Genomic DNA, 19,539 nt, shown 5'->3' with positions numbered 1-19,539 from the left:
TGAAGTAAAGGATTAACTGTAATAACTTGGTTGCAGGATTAGGCTGTTACCTTTGTGGACCAATCACTGGAGGGTTTAACACTCTGGAACAGTACTTTATGTATATGTAAATAGTCTGTTTTACAATCAGCAAACTTAGGCACGTAGATTTGGCAGATTCTTTTGAGAAGTAGTGCAGCTAAATGGTGTTAAACTTGAGTGTGCAGTATTGAAGATAGAAGTGTTTGCTTGGCTTGATTGCTCTCAGTGGGATATGAAGCCTTGCAGAGTTGTGAGGGACACAATTGGTTTAACAGGTGAGTCTAGAATTCATGAAGTGTATCAGAAGCAGGAAACCTGCAAAACTATTGGTGGGTCTGATGGATTATCAGGGATTAAAAGGAGCAATTAAGGAAGATAAAGACATTGCTGAGATGTGAAATTATTTCTTTACATCCCTCTTCACCTTTGAGAATGTTGAGGGGATTTCTAACCTGGAGGTGCTCCTTTCTGGTAATAAAGAGGAGGTACTCTGAGTCTGTGGTGTCAGAAAAAGAGGCTGTGGAGCAAACTGATGATTTACAAAGCAAATTAGTCACCAGGTCAGAAGATACGTCTAAGAGTTCTGAAGAAGCTGAATGAAATGGCTGAGCTACTAACAAAAATATTGCAATCTCTCATTAAAAACAGCCAGTGTTCCACACAGTTGGGGTGTAGCAAACATTTTTGTACCTATATTTAAAAAAAAAAAAAAAAGAAGGCTATAGGAGTAATCCTTGGAATAACAGACCCTCTAAGACTTACATCTGTACTGAGCAAAATGGTTGAAATAATTAAAAACAGAACAAAAAAGCATCGGGAAGATCAGGCAGCCTTAATACAAGGACTGTAATGTGCTCCCCCTGTAATACTGAAGTTTGTAGCATTTTATGGAAGGGTACTCAGGATTGCAACAACGTAGTATGCTTTAAAAAAGTGACATACTCAGTAGGTAGTGGAAGTGTGTGATCCTCTCTTTTGCTTACTTATCTTGCATGAACTCTCTTAATCTGTATCCAAATATCTAACTTTTTATTATTTTATTATTATCTAATGTATAATAAATGTGAAGCCCAAGTAAGTACTTTTAGAATAAGGTATTGATGTTTGATATCCTTCTCTCAATTAACATTGCTTTTTTTTACAGTAACATAATTAATAATCTGATATTAATTTTAGATGTTTTGGAAGTGATGGCCAGATGATATTTGCTAATTCCATCAATTTGGTTTCTTTATTGCAACAGTCCAGATTGTTCTAATATCTTGTATTTATTTCCTTTCCGCTTGTATGTATTTAGGGATATGTTTTATTATTGATGTGATTACTTAGTTATGTTCTGGTTTTTAGATTCTTTATAATAATTAGCAATATGTTTTTTCATTTAAGGACTTACAACCATTCAGGAAGTAGAGACTGGAGTACAACACATCCTTGCTGACATGTTTGCTAAAGATAAGGATACACTGGATTTCATCAGGGTACTGTAAGTTTCAAAGTTTCATGGGCAGTCACTTACTTTGCAGGTTATATGGCCAAATTCTGTCTTTTTGTGTTTGGCCAGAGAATTTTCCCCACACAAATGCTGGAAAAGAAGTATTATTGGCTTATCCCTCTCTCTGCATATACACAGTCCTTAGTCCTGTGCCTGGCAAACTTATTCAGAACCAGAATAGAAGAAGTCTGTTGTGATCAGGACAGGATATTTAATGTCCCAACGCCTGGTTTTAGAATGTCTCTCAGCAGCTTCAGTCATGCCCCCCGTGAATTGTCTCCCTCTCAGTTTTAGGGGGATTGAAAATTGGAAGGAAATTTTCCATCCCTTGCGGCTTCCTCACACTGCAGCTTTTCAAGTGCTTGCCAGTAAGTAGTGTGCGTAAAGATTAGGCCCTCAGGGCCAACCTGAGACCTAGTGTAATCAGGTGCAACCCCTTTTACTTCAGTTGCATCCACTTAGGCCAGGGCTGGATGCAGCCTATAAAGGTTAATGGCTAATTTTCTATGGTTTAATTCTTAAAGCATAGTATTAGTATAATTAAAACAGTGTGAAGATAATAGTCTCCTGCTTTAATATAAATGCCAAAGCAAAGCAGAGAGATTTATTTTCAAAGCAGGAGACGTTGATCTTTGACTACATTTGAGTAGAATGAATTTTTTTTATACCAAATACTGATTTAGATTTAATTGCTTTATCTGATGAATATCGATGCAGTAGAGTGACAGTTACTCTTGCTGTGTTATTTATTACTCTGTTGCATTCTAGTTGGAATAGAAAACAGATTTAGTGCAACTGTTATCAATATGGAGCAATTTATCCAGAAAAAGTAATTTTTTTTAGCAGTATACCTCATTGTGAATCGGGTAGGATCTGATTGGCTGATGATATAGATGGGGCCATACCAAATTCACTGCCATGAAAAACATGTCTCGGACCATGAAATCTGGTCTCCCCGGTGAAATCTGATCTTTTGTGTACTTTTATCCTATACTCTACAGATTTCACTGGGGAGACCAGCATTTCTCAAACTGGGGGTCCTGACCCAAAAGGGTGTTGGGGGGAGGGTCACAATATTACCATCCTTAATTCTGTGCTGCCTTCAGGGTTGGGTGGCTGGAGAGCAGCAGCTGCTGGTCAGGCACCCAGCTCTGAAGGCAGCGCCCCGTCAGCAGCAGTTCAGAGGTAAAGGTTGCCATACCATACATGTCACCCTTACTTCTGTGCTGCTGCCTTCAGAGCTGGGTGTCTGGAAAGTGGCAGCTATGGGCCGAGGCCCAGCTCTGAAAACAGCAGAGTGGCAATACCGTGACCCCCCGCCAACTTTGCGACCCTCCTCCCCCACAGCCCCTTTTTGGGTCAGGGCCCCTACAGTTATAACACCATGAAATTTCAGATTTAAATATCTGAAATAATGAAATTTATGATTTTTAAAATCCTATGGCTGTGAAATTGACCAGAATGGACCGTGAATTTGATAGGGCCCTAATTATAAACCACAAAAGACAGACAAATACCAACCTGTCCTTTATAAATGAGAGGATGGAATGCAGCAGTGTGGCGGATCTTTAACATTTCATTTTGAGGACTGCTTTGCGTGAGAGATGCTCTTGTGGGCTAGCCCACCCCGTTCTTACTACTTTGTTCTCAAAATAAGTAATTCTGCAGATAACCAGAAATTCTTAATGGAACGCTGATGTCCTACACACTCATATTTTGAGAAACACTGTTCTGTTGTATCAGTCTAAACTACAAATTAAGAATTGTTGCCATGGAACATTTTCTTTTTTTTAAAGGGTATCCTAAAATTTAGCTGACTAGCACATATACCATCTACTATTATAAAGCCATAAATCCCACTGGAGCAGGGTATGCAAAGAAGCAAGTGATTATTGAGTTTGGTTAAATGCTAAAGTGAAATTTAGAGAGATGAGGTAGGTGAGGTAATATCTTTTATTGGACCATCTCTTCTCTAATATACTGGACCAATCTGGCTATAACAATACTGCATACAAAGTGAAATGTAGGCATTTGCTAAGCAATTATATCCTTGCAGCGTTGCAACTCGAACTCTATTTGTATGAAATGACAGGAGAAATAAGCATATCTGAAAGCTTTTTCCTTTTGTATTTGAACTTTATAATAACCTGTGCAGTGAGGTTAGAATGAATAATTGATTTAGGACTGGTTTAAACAAATAGTTGTTTAAGGGAGTGGTCTATGTTGAAAAGAGGAATTATAATTTAACACACAATGTTAACAGGATCCTTTTTTGCATGGTAAATTGGAATGACATTTAAAAATATTTTAAAAAACAGTTTTGTTGGTTTCACCAATCTTGGACAGGTTATAACTTTCATAAACTGGTTTTTAAATATTTTAAAACTGGAATCTGGATAGAAATAATTAAAGACTAAGGGTAACATTTCAAAAGCATCTAATTGACTTTCAATGAGACTTAAGCTCCCAAGTGCCTAAGGGCTTGCCTACTTGGGGGAAATTATCCAGCATAGCCATTCCAGAATAGCTACTCCAGTGTAATTTAGCTACTGGGTGTAACTCCTTGGTGTGAACACTCTCTTCTGGCATATTTTAGATAGTATGCTCACATGAGGAGCTATTCCAAAATAGCTGTTGTGGTCAGTTTTCCCCATGTACAGAAGCCCACTTTTGAAAAAGGGATTTAGGTTCCTAAGTGAACTAGTTGCTTTTGAAAATGTTATCCTAGGTTACTAACCTAGGTTGTTACTTATTGTAAGGATGAGTGAGAGAAGGAGCTGAATAAATGTTGCTCTTTTCTCTCCCTTACTTTCCAAAAAACTGAAGTAGTCCTGCAGTTTTCTAGACTGTCATGCTCCCCATCAACCTATTGGTTTCTTTGTGGCCTGGAGCCATACTTTTTGTCTCACCTTCTGTCGTTATTCTCAGCTGCCCACTCATGGCATCAGGCCGGTGTTAGGACCCAGTAGTCACAGAAGTTATAGTTACTCCATCAGACTGGTGTGGGGGATACAGCCAGAGGGTTGGCAGGACTGCGTCCACTTGGGCTTCCAGATGGAGTCTCTCTGCCCCAGCCATAGACCAGTTCTCCTTCCACACAACACGATATATGAGCCTTCCCAAACCTCCAAAAATGGCTAGTCTCTAGGCTTAAAAAACCTTTGGAACCAGCCAGTTTCATAAGAATTAAAACTTACTTCTGTACTGTCATCTCTTGGCTAGTGAAAACCCACCAAACTGCAGTGTAAAAGGAGCCTTTAGGCTCCCCACTTGGATCACTCTTGAGAAGGATAAGTTTCAGCTTTTCTGAGCTCTGCTTGAAATTGTTTTGCTGGTCGTATATTAACTATGTCTTATGATTTCATTCTCGTCCCTAAGACATATTATGCAATTCTCCTTATGATGATTATGACATAAAATGCAATTGAAAACAATAGTATCAGCTATTTATTTATTTCATTAGGATTTTGTGTGTTAATACAAACTCCAGTTACACTATTAGAGGCTTCATGTCATATCACCCAATTAACTACCCTTCTTTGTATTTAGATGTCAGCAAGGTACATATGTATCCAATCAGCCTTGGCAAAAGTATCATCAAAAAATGTAAATGAGAAAAGATGTTAACAATTCCAAACTGTACCAGAATTTTCTTGCAATATTAAGAACATTCAGCATCACCAGGTACACATTATGAATAAGCTATTGATTTTCTTTATAATGGTAACTGACAGCATGTATGCATCTCCTAGAAAAATATTCTGCCATATGTATTTCCTTTAAAAAATTGAGTTTACCCCATTTTTTATTTCACCGTTCAGTCACCTGAGGTAATGAAGACTCTTTGGTTTCTTGGAAAAGTAACTTGGAAGGTTAAACCACATGTTAAAAATTTAAGTGGGAATTGAATACTCAGGAGTGTTTATCTAATTGAAGTGTCTAATTAAAGCAAATGTATTTAAAGAGTTGGCAGCAGAATGTTCAATACCAGTGAGATCCATTTGCTGAACGATAATATGGCACATGCTCTGTTTTTCCAATAAGCAGGCACCAAACATTTAGAGGAAAAGGGGGAAGGTTAAGTAGTTTATCCTGACAAGGATAAGAATATAGATTACTTTACTAGTTTTTCACTAAGAGCAATGCTCTGAGCTCTAGCTGGATTTAAAAAAACTGTGAAATAGAATTAAACACGCTTTTTTCTTGTTTCAGAGTAGCAGCTGTGTTAGTCTGTATTCGCAAAAAGAAAAGGAGTACTTGTGGCACCTTAGAGACTACTTTTTTCTTGGTAGTTCTTGGTCATGTCGTCTTCTGTTATTTGCTGCAACACTGAGTGGCTCAGAGACCATCCACGTGGGCAAAGAGTGCTCTGAGCTGCTCGGCATTACACCTGTCAGTTGAAATTGGTGCAAAGCAGCAAGAAAAGGTTAGATAATTGTAGTTAAAGGTGACCTGCAAATATAGTACTTAAAAAAAAGTATTCAGCAACTTCACTTGTGCTGAATGCTTCAAATAACAAGGTTAAGGGAAACATTTAGCATATAACATACTGAAGACATAGGTAGTATTTTTTTGTTTGGCAGGTGATCAGTCTTCTGATCTGTGAGGTCTCTCTGATAGTCTTGAATGATAACTATAGAGCTGTAGGACTTCTAGAGTTGTAGACAGCAATTTCGGCACTGGAGGGGAGCTTTCTCCATTGATGTGCAATGTCTTATACGCTCATCAGTACATATGCTGCTCCAAATTGCTTAATCTCAGAAAGAGAGGTGCACACTTCAGGTATTGCTCTGAATATTCTAAGTGTAGAGAATTCTGCCCTGATGGGGTGACAGGAAACGTGTATACCTTCTGGACACTGTTGTATTATTTAAATGAAGAACCTTTGTTAATCCACAAGAAGTGTCTAGATTTGTAGATGGCTGTGTTCTGCTTCTGCTCTTGTATAAACATTTCTTTATTTCTGTTGCACTGTCTTCATTGGCTTGTCCTGTTGCCATTTTAAAAAGCCACGTGAGGTTTTGCCTGCTTAAGTTGATTTGACTTTTGTTTGAATTCTCCTGTGTGTTTTAAAGTGGATTTGTTATGCTGATACTTGCCAGAGAGGTACTGAGTTTGAAATTAGTTCACTTGTAATAATACAAAGATTACATTATTTCTAGCAATCTGGGTATTAGGGAAAGGATGAAATTATTACTAATAGTTTTAATATTCAATCCTTGGTGTAAATATGTAAGAGGTCCATGCTATGCTCTTTTTATTAAGTGTCAGTGTTTATAGCATTTTATCATATTTTACAGTAATTGGTCTGTAGAGGTTTACATTAATGAAGTCTGAAGAGCTCAATTAGCTCAAGCCTAGACTATCATTTTTACGGTATTCTTATAAGTCATTCATATTTTATCATAAAATACTGTGGTGTGACCAGTTTGTAGATCCCTATTGGAGATTGGTTTTTCATTTGAAAAAGAAAACTTCAACCATTGCAAACTGATTAGTTTCTCCATTATTGAAGTGGAGGCAGAAATAGATTGCTGTTAGAATGCATAATAAAGATATAAGATCACACAATGTATCCTAACGTGGCTCACTGAGTTAAGAATAAATTCCAACATCTATCCACATTTCACCACATTGAAATCATGCAAATTAGAGAGAGAAAAAACCCTGTTACCTTTTTTCGACTAGCCCCACTTCAGAATTATTTCCCTAACACGTTTTCTAGCGCTTTGTCTTAATCTTATTTTAAATGCCACAAGTGACATATAGTCTCCATCACGGTTTCGTAGAACACTAAAATTATAATGCATGTTTGTGTGATGACTCCATCTGTTCATGGCATGAGATTGAACCTGGAAAGGACCTCCAGAGCTGAAAGCATGAGCCTCTACAGTTTAAGCTAAAGAATCAGGTCCTGTAGCTGGGAAGGGTTAGAAACTGATGCCTTCTGGTGACTCCGCATGGGGGGGGGGGGAACAAAGAACACACTAAAGTGTGTGTTTTGTTTGCACAATATGTGATTTCAAAATGCATATTACTTTCTCAGTGTCTGGAGTCTTTTTTTCTGAGAGCAGTATTATGTTAGAATCATGAGTCAGGCCCCCCAGAATCATGAGATTGGCTTGAAAACCCCGTTAAAATGCTGAAAATCACATAATTAAATACATTTGAGTTCTTCTTATTTCCCTTTCGCTTTTCAAGCCACATTTGCAAGCTTTTCTCTACAAAAACAAAGGCTCCAAATTTACTTTAAAAAAGTGAAATTGAGATTTATATGAATGGTTCTTAAAATATTCTTCTATAATGTTGTAAATGTGAAAATCGTGCTAGGGCCTGAGAACCAGAACACTTAATAGCCTAATTATTTTTTTAAAAGTGACTGACTGACCAGTTTACTTTCATCGTCCAAACTGAGTGAAGAGTGAAAAATAAATTAAACATCATAAATGGTGAAAAACTTTAAACTTTTAAAGAATTCTTGCAGCGTCAGTAATCTAAGGGTTTTTAAACTGCACATTTTATGTTGTGTTCCTCTTGAAAAGTAGAAGGATCTCTTGGGAAATTGTCCAGGATTCTGTTTCTCTTTCCCTTTTGAAAATTAAACAAGTACAAAAACCAACAACAAAGGAATGTGCCTCTATTGCTTTTGCAAAACTAGGAGCCTTTTCTTTCTTGATCAGCCTATAAACTTTTCTTCAGTCCCCATCTCCAGTGAATCCATCCAACTTCCTTCGATTCATCATTAGCTTATGTCCTCACTGGACCTTACTTTTATTGCCTTCTCGCCAACTCTACTCTACTAAATCTTTGTCTGTCATACTTCCTGAAAAGTATGTGGTGTTTTCATTGTGGCAGTGCCTAAGGGCCCAGCCAGGGTTAGGTCCCATTGTGCTAGGTACTGTACAAACATAATTAAGTGACAGTCTGTGACCTCTGGAGTTTACAACCTAGATCTTCTGTTTTTAAAAATACAAAATACCTTCTCTCTTGTCATACTCTCTTCCTAATTTCAAAACACCTTTCTCTTTCTAACCTTGCTTACTAGGGAAAAAAAACCTTTGTTTTTTCACTTAGTGTTTTATTTCTCTTTTAACTTGGCCCTCAGTTTTTGAAAACCTTGGTCATTCCCCACCCTGAATTTATTTCCTACCTAATCCTTGCAACCCTGAAAGCTGTGTGGTCACATTTTCACTTGTGGTGCTCTGGATTAGAACTCTCCTTCCCTCCAAATCAGTGAGGGTCACTTCCTCTTTAAATAATGTCTTTTCTCCTGTACCTATTATGACTTTAAGTAAAGAATGTTGTGATCTTCCATATTAAGGAGGCCATATAAAATATGCACTGAAGAGAGGATAGATAAACTCATTAGAAGAAATCCTCTTTTTCAGTCCATTGTTTTTTAAGAAGCATGTCTGTAAATGATGTGGAGAACTTGGAACTTTAGGAAGAATCTGTGAAATAAATTAAAAAAAAAAAAAATTCCCTACATAAAATTTACACTGAGAATGCTAAGCACTCAAGTTAGGCAATACTCTGTGACAAAGCTCTCTCCTTGCCTCCGTGGGTCCTGCGTTTCCTGGCGGATATTGCTAGCCTCAGAGGCTCACTGTGACCCTCCACGTAACCTTTCTTTCTCTAGAGACAAGGGTCACAGTCTACTGAGCCATTTTCATCATAAGCCAGCGAGGGAGGTGAGGAGAAGTTATCCTTCCTTGCACAGTCTCTGTTGTCTCCCAGTCTCAGTGATTAAACAGGGGGCAAAGATGGCGGGGGGGGGGAGGGGTGGGAGCCCCGGCCCAGGGACCCTAATAGTATCAGTTATGGTAACTGACCTTTTAGAAACATGACATGTACAATTCCCTGGGCTACTTCCCCCACAGCATCCCTCACTTCCTCCAGCTCCAGTTGACCCTTACCTCAGGGCCTCCTTCCTTGTGCCTGTTATGGTGTGTACTACTCAGCCTCTCTAACCGCACAACTTCTTCCCACAGCTCCTGACATGCACTCCCACCTGACTAACTGGGAGGCTTTTAACTAATTTCAGCCAGCCTCTGATTGGCTTCAGGTGTCCCAATCAACGTAGCCTTCTTCCTGCCTTCTGGAAAGTTCTTAATTGGCCCCAGGTGTCTTAATTGACCTGGAGCAGCTGCCATTTCACTTAACCTGGTACCAGGGATTTGTTTAGTCTGGAGCTAATATATCTGTCTCCCACTACTCTTCCATAGCCTTATAGCTTGGAGGGAGGTGGGAAGCTGCTACTCCTGCTGCTGCTAGGCCCTAAGCTCTCCCTGCTGCTCCAGCTGCTCCCCTGGCTGGGCCAGACACCCCCCCCCCCCCCGCTTCTCTGCTAACTGGTTGCTGGACCCCCCACTCTCGGGTGCTGCTGCTGCTCCAACTGCAGCCCTGAGGCGGGGGGGGCTGCTAGCCCACTCCCCAGAGAGGAGGAGTGAGGGACCCCAGCCACTGCTGTTGTGGACACCACCACCACCACCTGAGAGGGGTCCTTTCTGCCTGCCTGGACTACAACCTGGAGTTCCTGGAGCTACTGCTGCTGCAGAGACCGCTGTCTGGAGCTGCTGGAGCCCGAGGAGGAGAAGAAGAGAACCATCTACCAGTGCGGGAGCACCTAGAGACTTTGCAGACCACTGTGGAGGGGGCCCTAAGACTGAGTAATTTTCAAACTGTGCTCTTGTGGTGGGGGTTTTTGACTGTGTTTGTAGGGACACAGGGGGTGTGGCGTGGAGCTGCCCCCCGATCCATCTGTGTGTCCCCCCAACCCCCACCACTACTACCACCACCGCTGTCCCCTCCACCACCCCCACTGGCTGTATACCATCTGCCTCAGCTCCTGCCTCTGGACTCAGCTGCTTGCTTGGCTTACCACGCCCTATTTCCACCCTTTAGGCCAGAAGCAGCAGCCAGCTAAAAAAGACTTGTGCAAGTGCACATGGGCACATGTGCCCCCCCCGGACTGCCTAACCCCCAGCTTTGCCCTTTACTACCTGCCCCATTTGCCACTTGCTTTGCCTCCTCTTTTGCTCCAGCCCCCCTTACTAGCTTCAGTTTGTTTGCCTGCCCCGCCCATTTCCTTCTGCAGCCTTTGTTTGTTTGCCCCGCCCCAGCCTCTGAAGCTAGTTCCTTGCTTTCCCTGTTCTACCCCCAGACCGCTTAGCCCCTCGCTCCGTGTGCCCATGCCACCTCCCATGCGCTTGTGCAATTCCCCATTTTAGTTGCAACCCTCTTCACTGCACCCGCAATGTTGTTATATCCCCCCCTCCCCTAGTGCACCAAGAGGAGCCGGAATTCCACCTTGTGTCGGTGACGGACCCCAACCCCTGATTGCCCCCCGTCCAGCCCACCCCTTTTGGCGCCCTCCTCCCCTGCCTGCAGCCTAGCGGAGAGGAGTGGTCGACCTGCTTCCCCTCTCCCCTCCTCCTTCTGGTGTCCCCCCTTCCCTCCTTGCTCATGATGGCGGGGTATGAGACGGGTGGGACCCCTCCAGCAGCCCGAGCTCCCCCTCCCCCACCTAGCCCTCCATCACCCCCCCAAGCTTCTACCTCCACTGCCGAACTATCTGCCATCGCCTTTGCTGGGGCACCAGCAGCGACGGCCATTGGGGTGACCTCCACTGCTGCCACGTCTCTCCCCCCTCAGATTCAGGGGGAGTCCCACCAGCCGGCGGGAAGGGCCAGGGGAAGAAGAAGGGGAAGGGCCCCGCTAAAAAGACCAGGCCCTCCATGGCAGGGGCTGCCCCCGATGCCCTGGCCCCATCTCCAGCTGAGGTGCCCCTCCCCGCTGTTCCCTCCACCAGCTCTGCGAGTGTCCGTCCCCCGGCCCGTACGCCCAGGTGGCGGCAGCCCCCCCGCCTGCCGCTACGTCATCTCTCCTGCCCACTGCCTCCACTACCATCTTTAGCGGCCGGGGCCCCTTTCCCACCATGACCAGGAAGCATGGTGTTCGTTGCCTCCTGGTGCCCACCTCGCCCCACGTGGAGACCTATGTGCGGGCTTTGGCGAGGGTGGTGGGGCCCACAGCCATTGTGGCGGCCTCTAAAATGTATGGTAAGGTCGTCTTCTTCTTAACATCGAAGGCCGCCGCCCAGGAGGCAGTGGAGAAGGGCCTGGCGGTAGGGGGCATTTTTGTCCCCTTAGAGCCGCTAGAGGACCTGGGCGTCCGTCTGGTCCTGACCTCCGTCCCTCCATTTCTCCCCAATGCCGTCCTGTTACCCGCCCTTTCTACCTTGGGAAAGCCCATCTCTGTCATTAGCCCTCTCCCATTGGGCTGCAAAGACCCCGCCCTCCGTCACGTCCTCTCGTTCCGCCGGCAAGTGCAGCTTCAACTGCTACTGGCGGCGCGTGACGGAGAGGCACTGTAGGGGTCCTTCTAGTCCCCTACCAGGGGGCCCGTTACCAGGTGCATTATTCCACGGGGAGGCCCAGTGCTACCTCTGCCGGGCGATGGGGCACGTCCGGAGGGACTGCCCCCTGGCCCGGGAAGGAGGGGCAACCAGGACCCCCGAGCCCCGGCAGGGCACCGGCCCCGTCATCGCCGACACCCCTGGCTGCCCGGCACCCGAAACCACCCCTCCTCCTTCCCAGTCTACCATTGCTCCCGCTCAGGCCCAAGGGGCACCTCCACAACTATGCCCAGATGAGCGGGAGAACCCCGTCCCCGCTGTTTGCAATCTGGCGGGGCCGGTGGAGTAGGGTGCGTCAGGGACACCGCCAAGCATGGGAGAGGGCCCGCACCAAGGGGAATCTTCCCTCCCTTGTGCTGCCCCACCGTTTCCCCCTCAAGTCCCTGAGCCATCGCCTCTGCCCCCTGACACAACCCCTGCTAGCCAGCCCCTGGATGATACCATGGAGGGCTGGACCCTAGTCCAGGGGAAGCGGGGCAAGCGGAAGGCTCGAGCTCCGCTCCTCCCATCTGATGCGGAGGCCCCCCCGGAAGACCAGGAAGCGGGGCACTGATGCCGAGCCTTTCGCTCTACCCATGGGTGTGTTCCATCCACCAGAGCCGGCTGGGGAAGACGTGGCAGCACTGGAAGGCAGTATCTCCCCTCCATGGGAGTCCCTCCCCTCCAAGACCCCCGAGGCACCATCTGAAACCCCAGTGTGCCCTGAAGTAACCATCGCGTCAGGTGCCGGCGGGGACAATCCCGGGGTAGCGGAAAACAATTTCCCGTCTATATATGAGGAGATCGAGGCCCTGGGTCTGACCCCGGTCACCCAGGGGGAGGATGATCCTATGCCAGCGGGCCTCGATCTGAGCGACTTCACTCCAGCCCCCCTTTCCCCATGTTCCCTCCCCCTAACCGTGGCTTCTGCTCCCACCTCCGAGGAGCCCCTGGACTCCTCCATCAATCCGGCTGCAGAGGGCACCCCGCTGAGAGCCGCCGAGCCAGTTGAGGCGACGGCCAGTGCCACGCGGCTGGAACCTGAGCCACCAGGGGCATCCCTCGCTGGTGAGGAGCATTCGACCTCCTTTCCGGGAGAGGACCCTACAGAAGAAAGTCCACCTCCTGATGCCGTGGCTGCCAAATCCACCAGAGAGCTTGCGCCCGGCATCAGTGAGAGCCCTCTCCCGACCCAGACTCTCACCTCTACCCCTGCCCCTGCCCTTATCCCGCCCACCTCCCGAGATGATATTGCCACCCCTGGGACTGTCTCCTTCCCCTTTCCAACAGATGACTCCCAGGGAGTGGCCTTTGTGTTTACCCGTCCCGACCCACCAGGGGCTGCTATCCTCCCTCCGCCGCCCCCTATCGCCCCAGCATTCAGGTCAACCCATCAGGAGCCCCGTCGGGGGTCCGCACCCTGTCTGCCTGTGTCGCTGGGCCACGGGGCTGTACCAAGGGCCCCGTCGGGGAGTAACCAGACCATAACCCCAGCCCCCCATGCGCTGCAAGAGGAGTTGTGGGAGTTCCTAGAAGACGTCCGTGGCTCCCGCAACAAAGTCCAGCTTGCCCTCCAGCGATGGGGGTACTTTAATCAAATCCTCCGGGCCGCAAGGGCCCTCATGGGGGAAGGTAAAAAGACCGGGAGGCAGGGCGCCGTGGCCTACCAGCGGGTCCGCCACTTCCCTGACTCCTTACTCACCTACGGGGTGGGTCACGGACTGCTGCGCGGCCTGCCGGGAGCCACGAGCATCCCTGCCGGCGAGGATCCCCCCCCAGCCCTCCTCATGGCACCCTTTACCATCGCAACATTGAACACCCGTGGCTGTAGGATGGGTCTCCGCAGGTCCCAGGTGCTCTCCTTCCTTCGAGAGGGGAGGTACTCTGTGGTTTTCCTGCAGGAGACCCATACGGATCTGACCGCCGAAGACAGCTAGCGGCCGGATTGGGGGGACAGGGTCTACTTTAGCCACCTCACAGTTCGTACGGCTGGAGTGGCGACCCTGTTCTCCCACGACCTACGGCCCGAGGTGCTGGGGGTCGCCGAGGCTGTGCCGGGTCGCCTGCTGCACCTCCGGGTCCGCATGGAGGGGCTCGTAGTCAACCTCGTCAACATCTATGCCCCAGCAGCGAGCCCGGAACGGCTGCAATTCTATCAGCAGGCATCCGCCTTCCTCGGCACCTTGGATCCTCAGGAGTGCCTGGTCCTGGGAGGGGACTTGAACATCACCCTTGAGGAGCGGGACCGCTCGGGGACCGAGCAGAGCCCGGCCGCCGTCGCCGTCCTCCAGGAGATAGTGGAACACCACTCCCTGGTGGACGTCTGGCGCGACCACCACCCGGATGACACTTCCACGTTCACCTTTGTCCGGGTGGAGACCCGTCGGTCGCGCCACTCCCGGTTGGACCTCATTTATTTATCACGCTTTCATCTTTCACGAGCCCACTCCTCCAGCATCCGGCCGGCCCCATTTTCTGACCATCATATAGCCACCGTGACAGCCTCCCTCTGCGCGGAGAGGCCGGGGCCAGCCTATTGGCATTTTAACAACAGCATGCTGGAGGATGCGGGCTTCGTGGCGTCCTTCCGGGAGTTCTGGCTGGCCTGGCGAGGGCAGCGGCGTGCCTTTCCCTCGGCGCGGCGGTGGTGGGACCTAGGGAAGGTGCGCGCCCGGCTCTTCTGCCGTGACTACACCCGGGGCGCCAGCTGACAGAGGGATGCAGTGATAGAGCAGTTGGAACGGGAGGTCTTAGAGCTGGAGAGGCGTCTGGCCGCCAGCCCCGAGGATCCACCCCTCTGCGGAGCGTGCCGGGAGAAGCGGGAGGAGCTCCGGACCCTCGAGGACCATCGGGCCCGGGGTGCCTTTGTTCGATCCCGCATCCGTCTCCTTCGGGAGATGGATTGCGGCTCCCGCTTCTTCTACGCCCTGGAAAAAAAGAGGGGGGCTAAGAAACATATCATCTGCCTACTGGCAGAAGATGGCACCCCCCTCACGGATCCGCTGGAGATGTGCGAGAGGGTGAGAGCCTTCTACGCAAGCCTTTTCTCCCCGGATCCGACCGATCCTAACGCTTGCAGAGTGCTTTGGGAGGAGCTCCCGAGGGTCAGCGTGGGCGACCGAGACCGGCTAGAGCTGCCTCTCACTCTGGCCGAGTTCTCGGAAGCCCTCCGTCGCATGCCCACCAATAAATCTCCGGGCATGGATGGGCTGACTGTGGAGTTCTACCGCGTGTTCTGGGACGTCCTGGGCCCAGACCTAGTCACTGTCTGGGCCGAGTCTTTGCAGAGCGGGGTCCTCCCTCTTTCGTGCAGGCGAGCCGTGCTAGCCTTATTGCCGAAGAAGGGGGACCTCTGCGATTTACGAAATTGGCGTCCCGTCTCGCTCCTCAGCACGGACTACAAAATCGTGGCAAAAGCCATCTCCCTGCTGCTAGGGTCCGTGCTGGCGGACGTGGTCCACCCAGACCAGACCTACACCGTCCCGGGCCGCAGCATCTTCGACAACCTATATCTGGTCCGAGACCTATTGGAACTTGGGTGTAGGGATGGTCTGTCGTTCGCCCTCCTGTCCTTAGATCAGGAGACGGCGTTCGACAGGGTGGATCACGGGTATCTCCTGAGCACTCTGCAGGCGTTTGGCTTCGGACCCAGGTTTGTGAATTTTCTCCGGGTGCTGTACGCTTTCGCAGAGTGTCTGGTAAGGCTCAACTGGACCCTGACCGAACCGGTCAGCTTCGGGCGAGGAGTACGGCAGGGGTGCCCCCTCTCAGGCCAGCTGTACACTCTGGCGATCGAGCCCTTCCTCTGTCTCCTCCGAAGGAGGTTGACAGGGTTGGTGCTGCAGGAGCTGGAGCTGCGGCTGGTCCTGTCCGCGTACGCTGATGACATGCTCCTTGTGGTCCAGGACCCGGGCGACTTGGTGCGGGTGGAGGCTTGCCATGCCATCTATTCAGCAGCTTCCTCTGCGTGGGCCAACTGGGTCAAGAGCTCTGGCTTGGTGGTAGGGGACTGGCGGCAGGCGAGCTCCCTCCCACCCGCGCTTCAGGCCATCCGGTGGAGCACGGGTCTGCTGCTCTATCTGGGCATTTACCTTTCTGCCACGCATCCCTCTCCGCCGAAGAACTGGCAGAATTTAGAGGGCGGGGTGATAGAACGCCTCTGGAAATGGACAGGACTACTCCGGTGCCTCTCCCTTCGAGGGAGAGCGCTAGTGCTTAATCAACTAGTCCTGTCCATGCTCTGTTACCGGCTCAACACCCTGGTCCCGGCCCCAGCTTTCCTGACCAACCTCCGGACATCGATTCTGGAGTTCTTTTGGTCAGGACTGCACTGGGTCCCTGCAGGGGTTCTCCATCTACCTGTGGAGGAGGGAGGGCAGGGCCTCAAATGTCTGCTTACTCAGGTCCATGTCTTCCGCCTCCAGACCCTGCAGAGGCTCCTTTATGGTGCAGGTAGTCCGGCGTGGAGCATACTGGCGCACGCCTTCCTGCGCCGCTTCCGAGGGCTCCGATACAACCGGCAGCTCCTTTATCTCCATCCGAGAGGTCTTCCGCGAGACCTCTCCGGGCTGCCAGTTTTCTACCAGGACCTTCTCCGGACCTGGAAACTCTTTACAATGACCAGGTCCGTGGCGGCCACCGAGGGGGCAGATCTCCTCGCGGAGCCCCTGCTACACAACCCCAAGCTCCGTGTGCAAGTGGCGGAGTCCCGCTCAGTGCTCCAGAGTTTGGTCCTGGCAGAGGTCACAAGAGTCGGAGACCTCCTGGACTATGACCAGGGAGACTGGCTGGATCCCCTAACCTTCGCTCAGCGCATGGGGCTTTCCAGACCTTGTACTCCCCGGCGCATACTTCAGGAGGTGAAGGCCGCTTTGCTGCCCGCTGCTCGGGTTTATTTCGACCGGGTCCTGCACGAGGGCACACCTCGCCCACCCGCTATCCCAGGCCCGCCGGACCTCTTAATTGGACCCCTGCCCCGTGGACCCAACTGATCCCTTCACCCCTTCACTAGAAGCCGGCTGCACGAGATGCAGCCGGTCTGCTTTCAAACCGCGCCAAGAAAACATCTCTACGTGCTCGTGTTCCACACCCTTCATGCCCGCACCCTCGTGTCCCGCCCCGATACAAAATGGCGGGACCTCCTGCCACCTTTGGAGGGTGAGGAGCCCCGGTGGGCCAGCCTATTTTCCACCTTAGTCCCAAGGCCCGCCGGGGATGTCAGTTGGCGGCTCCTTCACGGAGCCGTGAGCACGGGCGTGTACTTGGCGCGGTTCACTTCAATCCCAGACACCTGCCCCTTTTGCGGCGTGAGGGATACCCTGGCACATGTCTACCTGGAGTGTGCCAGGCTGCAGCCCCTATTCCGGCTCCTCACCAATATTTTATTACGTTTTTGGTTGCACTTCTCCCCTCACCTTCTCATTTATGCACTCCCTATCCGTGGCCCCACAAAGTCACGGGATCTCCTGGTCAACCTCCTCCTGGCCCTAGCTAAAATGGTCATCTACAAAACCAGAGTGAGGAGGTTGGCCGATGGAGTCTCCTGTGACTGTGGGGCCTATTTCCAATCCTCGGTCCGTTCACGTATCCGGGCAGAGATCCTCTGGGCGGCGTCCTCTGACTCCCTTGACGTATTTGAGGAGCAGTGGGTGCTGTCCGGGGTTCTCTGCTCGGTGTCCCCGTCCGGTTCCCTTCGTTTGACCCTTTGACCGCACTCCTGTCCCTGTTATTTCATTAGTTGTCCCTCGGAATTTTTTGGGCATCTAGGTCCTGTGGATCCCCCTTTTAGGCTGGGGGGATCCTTTAGCAGTGGACGGGCTTCGCCCGCCCACTTCCCGGATCCCAATAAGACTATTCTTCCATAGCCATCTGGCCTTGCTCCGTCACAACTCACAGATAAAGTTCTATGAACAACCTTAATTCTGCTGTGTTCACATAGGTTACAAGGTCTTGATTACATTCACATGCTATTTGTCATGTAATAGAATAAGTTGTTTGTTCTTTGACAAAAAATTCATTTTGTATCTGTTTGCCATTCAAAATCATGTATATAAAAGTACACAGTAAGTTGTTCTTATTCTAGATTTGTAGTGTGAGTAACACCGTACAGTAAAAGCTGTTTTATCTGGTACTTTACCAGACAGAAAGCTCTATAAACCGGCATTTCTGATCTTCATTGAAAGTCTGATTTAGAGTCCAGTTGGCATGGGCCTGGCAGGCTCCCTACCTGGCTCGGTGTGGCTTCCTGGAAGTGGCAACATGTCCTTGCTGCTCCTAGGTGGAGGAATGGCCATGAGGGGTTCGGAGTGCGGAAGGGGGTGCAGGGCTGGAAGTCGGGGGTGGGAGGGGGTCCCAGTTCCAGGTGGCACTCGCTTCGGGTAGCTCCCCGCAAGCAGCGACCTGTCCCTGCTGCTCCTAGTTGGCGGTGCGGCTAGGCAGCTCTTCGTGCTGCCCCTGCTCTGCCCTGAGTGCTGGCTCCACAGGTCCCATTGGCTGGGAACCACAGCCAATGGGAGCGTTGGGGGTGGTGCCTGTGGGCAGAGGCAGCGCGCAGAGCCGCTTAGCCAAGCCTCTGCCTAGGAGCAGCAGGGACAGGTTGCCGCTTGTGGGGAGCTGCCCAAGGTGAGTGCCACCCAGATCTGGCACCCCATTCCCATATCCCTGTCCCAAGCCGCCTCCTGCACCCAAACTCCATCCCAGAGCAAGCATCTGCGCCCCAATCTCCAGCCCTGCGCCCAAACTCCCTCCCTCTTAGTTAACTGGATTTTTTTCACTTACTGGCACTCCCGCTCCCCCCCACCCCCCAATTGCCCCAACATGCTGGATAAAAAAGCTTTTCCTGTACTAGTGAAAACTTTAATTGCATCAAAGGAAGGATATGAACTGAACTGGATGGAGAAAAAAAGATAATTCCTGAATAAAAAAAATAAATTAAAATATAGGTCTTGAAAAATAACTAAACAATGTCATCTTCATTGTATGTATATCTTTACCTTTCTTGAGGGTGCCTCCTGTCTAGAAAATTTTGCTGTACGTTAAAGATAATAGTTAAGTACCTTTTTTTCCTCTAAGAGTGTGTCTACACAACAACTAGACACCCGTGGCTGGTCCGTGCCAGTTGACTCAGGCTCGCAGGGTTTGAGATCCGGAAGTGTTTCATTGCAGTGTGGACTTCCGGACTCAGGCTGGAGCCTGAACTCTGGGACTGTCCCACCTTGCATGGTCCTGGGTCCGGGCTTAAACCCGGAAGTCTACACAGTAATGAAACAACCACAAGCCTGAGTTGCCTGGCACGGGCCAGCCGCGGGTGTCTAGTTGTCGTGTAGACCATACCCTAAGAGGAAAGAGGTTAACATGTCCTGCCCTTTTAGGATGCCAGCTGTTCAGATAGGGGACTTATATGTACAGCACTTAGCATATTTTAGTCACTGCCACAATATAAATAATAGACTGAACCTCCACCACAACATCTTGACATTGTCTGACTTGCTGTAAACATACTAGTGCTTATGTATTAGTCTCTTTGGTTCTTCTTTTCTATACCATGTGGCAGGAAGATATAATTGGGGGGAGGGGAGGGAGGGGAGACCGATATGTATAATACCATGGTTTAGGCATAATAGCTTCAGTA

The 19,539-nt window shown here is 49.2% G+C and overlaps 1 protein-coding gene and 1 long non-coding RNA gene across 2 annotated transcripts in view; one reads left to right on the top strand and one right to left on the bottom strand.

Moving 5' to 3' along the window:
- SRBD1 (S1 RNA binding domain 1) overlaps positions 1-19,539 on the top strand; it is a 237,846-nt gene that overhangs the window by 32,688 nt on the left and 185,619 nt on the right. The window contains 3 exon segments of the mRNA XM_043511889.1: positions 1,408-1,504; positions 3,118-3,125; positions 5,070-5,197. Coding sequence (XP_043367824.1) covers positions 1,408-1,504; positions 3,118-3,125; positions 5,070-5,197 — 233 coding nt within the window.
- LOC122459538 lies at positions 8,343-18,201 on the bottom strand. The gene is made up of 3 exons (XR_006280300.1): positions 17,803-18,201; positions 12,612-12,614; positions 8,343-9,046 (listed from the first exon to the last, which is right to left on the bottom strand). It is a non-coding gene; the product is annotated as an uncharacterized LOC122459538 (long non-coding RNA).

Source organism: Dermochelys coriacea, chromosome 3 (genome assembly GCF_009764565.3).
Source record: "Dermochelys coriacea isolate rDerCor1 chromosome 3, rDerCor1.pri.v4, whole genome shotgun sequence".
Taxonomy (NCBI): Eukaryota; Metazoa; Chordata; order Testudines; family Dermochelyidae; genus Dermochelys; species Dermochelys coriacea.
This window is presented reverse-complemented; position numbering and strand designations above follow the sequence as displayed.